The sequence below is a fragment of the Schistocerca serialis genome, chromosome 3 (assembly GCF_023864345.2).
Source record: "Schistocerca serialis cubense isolate TAMUIC-IGC-003099 chromosome 3, iqSchSeri2.2, whole genome shotgun sequence".
Lineage (NCBI taxonomy): Eukaryota > Metazoa > Arthropoda > Insecta > Orthoptera > Acrididae > Schistocerca > Schistocerca serialis.
Window position 1 is genome coordinate 446,286,089 of NC_064640.1, and position 9,211 is coordinate 446,295,299.

Consider the following 9,211-nt stretch of genomic DNA (forward strand, 5'->3'; position numbering starts at 1 on the left):
TGCTTGGAGAAAGATGGAAGTAAGTTTTATGACAGCAGAGGATTTAAACTCTTCCAAGGCAGTGAACGCAGAGCTTCTAGGAAAGTGGCCATGCTTCACCAACCACTGCAGGGCACAAAAGTGGAACTGTGGGGACAATGCAAACCATTATAGAGCCCTGTCAATCTCAAGGTGTACTTTGTGTTTATGGGGTGAATGGCTGTTGAGGCAATTCAGTCAGGCAAGCTATAGGATAGTTTCCCCACATCTCAGCTTCATTTCACTTGCTTGAATATTTAGGATGTAAACAAATCACCAAATGAGGTAGCAAATAGTACACAAAAAATTCCAATGTCACAAAGACTAAACTTCAGGTCAAAAGCTAAAACGCTTAAAGACTATCTCCAAAAGTATCAGTGTGTTATATGCTATTTTTGTGTGACAAGAACCCATTTGTGGAAGACATGGAATTCCTTCTGAGGGACACAGGGAGTCATTTTATTTCCCTGTAACTGTAACACATATCTCCAAATATGTTGAGAGAAAAGAGGAGCACAAAAATACTTCACCAATAAAGTTGCTCCCATACTATTAATAATTCATGTGGAGGAATTGAGGCTCATGGCACAAGTGAGACTTGTATTGCCTTGTCTCTAAAAGATTAATTCTTAAACTACTAATGTCTCATTGCTAAAAGTTCTTAGCCTCTTGTGAAAGGGCCATCTCAGTGGAGGGAGAGCTGAATGTAGTGTGACTGACTTTACAAATGATGTAACTTCACATTTCACTCAAGTAGAAACATACGAGCAGTTCCTGCAGGTGTACATGTACCAAGTACAGTGATAATATGTTCCATTTACCTGCCCCCTAATGAGACTCCAGGCAATGAGCCTCTGCACAGATTTATCATACAGCTCTCCCAATCATTTCTCTGTGGGAAATTTTTAATTGCATTGTTCTGTGGTGATCTGCTACCGGCAGTCCTTAGGCTTGAGCTTCCAAAAGCTTGTTGTCAGAAAATCTTTCTTCCGAACCGAGCATGCATGTCAGTGCTTGCTATGAGACCCTTGTATGCTATCAGAATAGATGGTCATCAAGACTAAATAGATGCAGTATAGCACAAATATGATGTTAAGTTGATTCAAATGGTACAACACAGTCATAAAACATTTTAAACCAGCAGCATGATCTCTGTGTTGCAAAATGTATCAACATGCACTGGTAGTGCTTCTGCTGCTGAAAGCAGATAATCCCGTGGAAATGTTGTTGGCCTTCAAGTAGTATTTACAAACATTACATAGTTAAATTTCTTGAAACCAGGGTGCTCTGCTCAGCAGATGTAAATCAGTAAAATTCGGAACAATCCATGCTTAGTCTCCTCCCACTACACTTCGACATGATGACTGTGGGAGTAAAAGTTCTTTCAAATAAAGGTATCATGACTGATCACAATTGTTTTCAAATTGTTTTTTTCTGTGCATGCACAGCTTCATGATCATTATGACACCTTTGTGTGAACACTCATTGGATATGTTTTGTTGTTTGGCAATTTGTAGTGCTAGTTGACACCATTGCTCTCTTTCTGTTGCTCAAATGTTTCTGGCTTGAGTAATGAAACACTGCACCAGTTACAAATTTTTTCATGCTTAGCATGGCATGTTTCAAGAAGTTATTCTCATTGTCAAGTGCAAATATTTATGTAAGTGTTTTCTGGCATTTTTCACAAACAAATAGTGTGTGTGTGTGTGTGTGTGTGTGTGTGTGTGTGTGTGTGTGTACATGCAGTTTTCTGCATAATGGAGGAGGCATAGTATATTTTGTAACCTCATAAACATCATTACAGTGCAAGAGAGGCAGAACAACACACATACAATCAACCAAAATACTTAAGTACATATTTGCATTCAACCATGAGAGTAAGTTGTAGACACATCATGTTGAGCAGGAAAAAGTACATAACTGGTGTAGTATTTCATCATATAAGTAATGAATGAATGACACAGCTGCAGGCTTTCCAGAAACACCAATAATGTTTAATGAAATTTAGTCAAACATTTCAGCTTCCCAGACAGTTGCCACTTCCCTGTCAACTGCCACTTCCCTGTCAACTGCTAAACATAGTACAAAATTCAGATAACCTTTATTAGATAGTAAATGAGTCCCTGGCTAGGACTTTGATACCTATTATGTACATACAGGGTGTTACAAAAAGGTACGGTCAAACTTTCAGGAAACATTCCTCACACACAAAGAAAGAAAAGATGTTATGTGGACATGTGTCCGGAAACGCTTACTTTCCATGTTAGAGCTCATTTTATTACTTCTCTTCAAATCACAGGAATCATGGAATGGAAACACACAGCAACAGAACGTACCAGCGCAACTTCAGACACTTTGTTACAGGAAATGTTCAAAATGTCCTCCGCTAGCGAGGATACATGCATCCACCCTCCGTCGCATGGAATCCCTGATGCAGCCCTGGAGAATGGCGTATTGTATCACAGCCGTCCACAATACGAGCACGAAGAGTCTCTACATTTGGTACCGGGGTTGAGTAGACAAGAGCTTTCAAATGCCCCCATAAATGAAAGTCAAGAGGGTTGAGGTCAGGAGAGCGTGGAGGACATGGAATTGGTCCGCCTCTACCAATCTATTGGTCACCGAATCTGTTGTTGAGAAGCGTACGAACACTTCGACTGAAATGTGCAGGAGCTCCATCGTGCACGAACCACATGCTGTGTCGTACTTGTAAAGGCACATGTTCTAGCAGCACAGGTAGAGTATCCCGTATGAAATCATGATAACGTGCTCCATTGAGCGTAGGTGGAAGAAAATGGGGCCCAATCAAGACATCACCAACAATGCCTGCCCAAACGTTCACAAAATCTGTGTTGATGACGTGATTGCACAATTGCGTGCGGATTCTCGTCAGCCCACACATGTTGATTGTGAAAATTTACAATTTGATCACATTGGAATGAAGCCTCATCCGTAAACAGCACATTTGCACCGAAATGAGGATTGACACATTGTTGGATGAACCATTCGCAGAAGTGTACCCGTGGAGGCCAATCAGCTGCTGATAGTGCCTGCACATGCTGTACATGGTACGGAATCAACTGGTTCTCTCCATACAGTGATGTGGTCAACATTACCTTGTACAGCAGCAACTTCTCTGACGCTGACATTAGGGTTATCGTCAACTGCACAAAGAATTGCCTCGTCCATTGCAGGTGTCCTCGTCATTCTAGGTCTTCCCCAGTCGCGAGTCATAGGCTGGAATGTTCCATGCTCCCTAAGACGCCGATCAATTGCTTCGAACGTCTTCCTGTCGGGACACCTTCATTCTGGATATCTGTCTCCATACAAACGTACCGCGCCACGGCTATTGCCCCGTGCTAATTCATACATCAAATGGGCATCTGCCAACTCCGCATTTGTAAACATTGCACTGACTGCAAAACGACATTCGTGATGAACACTAACCTGTTGATGCTACATGCTGATGTGCTTGAAGCTAGTACTGTAGAGCAATGAGTCGCATGTCAACACAAGCACCGAAGTCAACATTCCCTTCCTTTAATTGGGCCAACTGGCGGTGAATCGAGGAAGTACAGTACATACTGACGAAACTAAAATGAGCTCTAACATGGAAATTAAGCGTTTCCGCACACATATCCACATAATATCTTTCCTTTATTTGTGTGTGAGGAATGTTTTCTGAAAGTTTGGCCGTACCTTTTTGTAAGACCCTGTATATCACACAAAAAAAGTTCCTTGAAAAGCTGGGCTCTACTGCATTATGTTTTTTGTTGTTTATATCAACAAAATGTGCTCTGGTGCATCCTTATTGTGAGACGAAACCCATTTTCACCATCAGAAGTAGAATGAAGTGGAACAAAGTTCAGAGCAGCATGTCGAGAGTTCTGCATGAAATTTCTCATAGCTGGTGAAAACTGGGAACTTACACATTTTCCATCATTCATTTCATAATAATTCTCCCCTTCCAAGATGTAAATTGTGGTTAATTTTGTCAAAAAAGTTTTATAATTCCCCATTGAAAATGATCAGCAAGCATATCCTGTGTGTCTCCTATCACAATAAATAAATGAACTGCCCCGAGTTTACTATAATTTTAATGGAGTATCTCTTAACACATGTTTAACTTTTTACAAGCTTTTCAAAATTTGGTTTGCAGGGTTTGTATAGGCCCAATTTTGGCTCCAATAATGTAGTCAGATTTTTGTGTACCTGATTACAAACCAAGCAAACATGAACTAATATCTCTCTGCAGACCCGGAGCTGTTGTTTAAACCAAGGAACATTGTGCTGCAATCAGCTTTTCAGATGAACAAGATGACAAATGAGCTATAGCACATTTGAATCAATGATCAAACTTAACTCTTAGTGATCAGTTAGTTGGTTTTGGACATAAGTGGCAGACTATGAGTTTTATGAGAGACCTCCTGCAGGACACAGTAAACTGTGTAAGCCTGGCAACCACTCGCAACATATACCAGACACTTCATTATGATTCTGTGTCGACAATAAGCAGACATACTAAAGAAATGTTATTAAAAAAAATCTAGATTCTTTGAGATCATGGTTAAAAATTTTGTCAACACAAAACAGGAAATGATTTGCACTTCGATAAGACTTCCTGTAATGTGGTATGTCAGGTGTACATAATAGGATTCTGTCATTGGATATTATATTTAAAGACTTGGTAACAACATAAACATAACACACCTTCAGTAAAGAATATGCGATAGCATGTATTATATCTGATATACTTTGTATTAATGAAATCACAAAATGAAAATTAATGTTACCTGTCTCTTTGTGCAAGTCTTTTTTATAAGTACTTGAAGAAATGTGCAGTAAGCTCCGGATTGTCCCGGTTAATACAAAACTCATGCTACAAAACATGGATAGTCCAAAATAAATATGTTTTTTACTGGGAACGGCAATTTTCTGTATCTAAGAAATAAGCCACATGTCATATTTGAAAGCCCACTGCATAGCTTACAGGTTACTCACCAGAAGCTGACAACTATTTTATAAAGTTACACTTAAAACACACTGTACTTTGTATCATCCATTCAATTTTGCAAAATAATCATCAGTTATTTTCTATTTCAATTCACATTTTTCCTGAAAATAGTTCTCATTTGCTAAAGTGCCTCCTTCTGGGACACAGGGAGGAATGCCAGCCCCAGATTGAATACTCGTGGATTAATGATATGGGGTGGTGTGCTGGTCAGCCTGGATGTTGGTTTAGATGGTTTTCCACATTCTCTTCAGTGAATAGTGGGTTGGTTCCACTACACACAGACAGTAGTAGTAGTAGTAGTAGTAGTAGTACACAAATTCCACCCCCAAGAGGAGAAAGGTAGCTGGCAGTAGCTTTAAAATGCCTTTGGGAGTGTTGTTGTTGTTGTGGTCTTCAGTCCTGAGACTGGTTTGATGCAGCTCTCCATGCTACTCTATCCTGTGCAAGCTTCTTCATCTCCCAGTACCCACTGCAACCTACGTCCTTCTGAATCTGCTTAGTGTATTCATCTCTTGGTCTCCCTCTATAATTTTTACCCTCCACGCTGCCCCAATACTAAAGTGGTGATCCCTTGATGCCTCAGAACGTGTCCTACCAACTGATCCCTTCTTCTAGTCAAGTTGTCGCAAACTCCTCTTCTCCCCAATTCTGATAAATACCTCCTCATTGGTTATGTGATCTACCCATCTAATCTTCAGCATTCTTCTGTAGCACCACATTTTGAAAGCTTCTATTCCCTTCTTGTCAAAATATTGATTGTCCATGTTTCACTTCCACACATAGCTACATCCCATACAAATACTTTCAGAAACGACTTCCTGACACTTAAATCTATACTCGATGTTAACAAATTTCTCTTCTTCAGAAATGCTTTCCTTGCCATTGCCGGTCTAAGTTTTATATCCTCTCTACTTCGACCATCATCAGTTATTTTGCTCCCCAAATAGCAAAGCTCCTTTACTACTTTAAGTGTCTCATTTCGTAATCTAATTCCCTCAGCATCACCTGACTTAATTTGACTACATTCCAGTATCCTCGTTTTCCTTTTGTTGATGTTCATCTTATATCCTCCTTTCAAGACACTGTCCATTCTGTTCAACTGCTCTTCCAAGTCCTTTGCTGTCTATGACAGAATTACAATGTCATCGACGAACCTCAAAATTTTTATTTCTTCTCCATGGATTTTAATACCTACTCTGAATTTTTCTTTTGTTTCCTTCACTGCTTGCTCAATATACAGATTGAATAACATTGGGGAGAGGCTACAACCCTGTCTCACTCCCCTCCCTACCACTGCTTCCCTTTCATGTTCCTTGACTCTTATAACTGCCATCTGGTTTCTGTACAAATTGTAAATAGCCTTTCACTCCCTGTATTTGACCCCTGCCACCTTAAAAATTTGAAAGAGAGTATTCCAGTCAACATTGTCAAAAGCTTTCTCTAAATCTACAAATGCTAGAAATGTAGGTTTGACTTTCCTTAACTTATCTTCTAAGATAATTTGTTGGGTCAGTATTGCCTCACGTGTTCCAATATTTGTACGGAATCCAAATTGATCTTCCCCGAGGTCAGCTTCTACCTGTATATGCAGATACGATTGGTTCTCCACACAACAGAAGCAGCATCATACCAGTCCCAACATGGCACTGACCAGATAAAGGGCACCAGACAGGAAGGAAGGAAGAAGGAAGGTAGCTTCTCATATTTTGGAGAGTTCAAACATCAGTGCAGTCAATCAAAATTTGTTTGGCTTACTGTAGTGACAGATAAACACATTTTTGTACTCCTATGTATGTGCTGATTGGCTTCCAGATGGCCGCATGTTTGCTCTCGTCTGTTACCGAACATGCTTTGTTCACTACATGCTTTGTTCACTACATCCATGTCACATATCGGCTCAGATCCAGGTTCAGAGACATTACTATTAAACCAGTCACACATTTATTCCTGATCTACTGAACCACCAGAAATTTATGTTCTAAATGAAAATATTGGTTCTGATTATAACAATACTTCAGACTTCATTTTTTTATTTTTCAAAATTTGTCAAACTATGCATGGATAATCCTCACCTTGAAGAACAGGAGCTTGCTGTATACGATGTGTACAACCATGTAATAATATTAGTTTCTTAGACAGAAGAACAAAATTTGAAGTTGAGAAAGTTACATACTATTGTATTGAGCTTGTGAATATTTGTAGAACTGGATGAAAACTGTAGATACACCAACAGTGCAAAATGTTATATGAAAATGTACTTCATAATGATGTAATGGCTGAATTTATTTATGCCACTGAGATATTAAAGAACAAAAATAGAGGCCACAGTCTTTGCTGTACTGAGAGTAAAATTTATTTATAATATGTTTCAGAAAGTGTCAAAGAGATTGATTGTACTGTCAGCTTTTAAAAATCTGCTCATTACTATATATTTTCTCTTCAGGCAAATATCGTCAAGAGTGTATTCTTTATAGAACATGCAATGATTTTAAACCCAAGTGTGATAACTATGAATTATGTAGGAATAAAGAAGACAACTCGCTGAAAGGCAGAAGCCCTGCATCATCGATAGGTACACAAATAAAAGGTAGAGAGCTTGGCTAGCTTTTGGAATGCACTTCCTTTTCAAAGCTTGTAGGGAAAACACACACGCGCACAAACGTCTCTCCCTAAATTGTGCTCAGTTGACTGCCAGCTCTTTCCCGTCCCATGGTGAGTGTACTGGGGTGAGGTGGGGTGAGGGATGGAGAGAGGCGGGATGGGGTTTGTGGGAAGCGCCTCGTGAGAGAGTGGGGAACCATCTGTGGGCCAGCTACCGCCTTGTTTTTGGCAACAGTTTGGCAGTGGCCATTCATTCTAGTTGACAACTGGTGGTTTGTCATATCAATGTAAAATGCTGTACAGTGGTTGCACCAGAGCTGGTACATAACATGGCTACTTTCACAGGTGGCCTTGCCCCTGATGGGGTAGAATAAGCCTATGATGGGTGGGTGGATTGGGCACGTCTTGCATCTGGGTCTTCCACAAGGGTATGATCCGTGTGGCAGAAGATCGGGGGTGGGATGGCATAGGGATGGACTAGGATGTTGTGGTGGTTGGGTGGGCAGTGGAATGCCACTTTGGGTAGGTTTGGAAGTATCTTGGCTAGGATGTTCCTCATTCCAGGGCATTGGGTGACAATGGGTGTGCTTATTTAAAGCATTCATGCAAGTAGTTCAGTAGCTAAGATCAGCAAGAAAAAGAATGTAAAGCTTGAGACTGTAACTGGTTCAGATAAGTTACAGGTATTTTCATTCTTACGAGCATATTATTTTGCATGTGTTTAAATTTTTAACATTTCCCTGTAGTAATTTACATTATTTTTTTCCTTTCTGCTTTAGGTGGAATGCCAGGACTTCAGAATATGATGAGGCAGTTGCAACAAGGAGCAACAGGAGGTCTTGGAAACCTAATGGGTTTTGGAAATAAGTGATAATAGGTTTAACAGTGATGACACATACTGCATATTTATTGTACATTCGAGTATGAAAATTGCAGTTTGATTTATTTATAACTTCCAAATAATTACTCAGTGCAAAAAAAGAAATGAAGAGTATTCTATCTACGATCTTAATAGTTACGAAATTTGCAGAATGGTATCTAGAATTTGGACATCTTTGCATGCCTGTTACAAAATTGAATGTCTTCTCAAATTTAACATTTGAAATGGTTTGAATGTAAATTGAGAAAATGAGAGTAAAAATAGCAAGAAATAAATTCAGTGGGCCTGCATGTACAAGTTGTTGATAAACTTTCAAAAGTATCACATACAAATTTTTCTACTAACTAAAATCCAGTAAAGAGAAGTGTACCCCACTCACCTGATTAAAATTTTGTGTGGCAGGCAAAATGAATTAAGTATATCTTTCTTTTGAAGAGACACACAATGTATGAAGTGAAAAGAAATTTACAGTCATACTGTAATTTAAGGGTATAAAGTGAGAGATTGGATCAATCCTCCATGATTTAGGTGAAAATGATGCCTTGTCTTGTAATTTTTTCCATTCAGATTTCATGTTCGAGATCTTTGTTCCCATTTCACAGTAATGACTTGTCATAACAACATGGATAGCTGGTCATCTTAAATATATTTTTCAGTGTGTGTGTAACCAAGACCCACAAATGCTGTGAGTAGATCTG

The 9,211-nt window shown here is 39.4% G+C and overlaps 1 protein-coding gene across 1 annotated transcript in view; it reads left to right on the forward strand.

Moving 5' to 3' along the window:
- Nucleotides 1–8,803, forward strand: part of LOC126471634 (signal recognition particle 54 kDa protein) — a 55,155-nt gene extending 46,352 nt beyond the window's left edge. Inside the window, exon 9 of the mRNA XM_050099869.1 lies at nt 8,413–8,803. Coding sequence (XP_049955826.1) covers nt 8,413–8,504 — 92 coding nt within the window. The 3' untranslated portion in view covers nt 8,505–8,803. The remainder of the gene's footprint in view (nt 1–8,412) is intronic.
- The last annotated feature ends 408 nt before the right edge of the window (nt 8,804–9,211 follow it).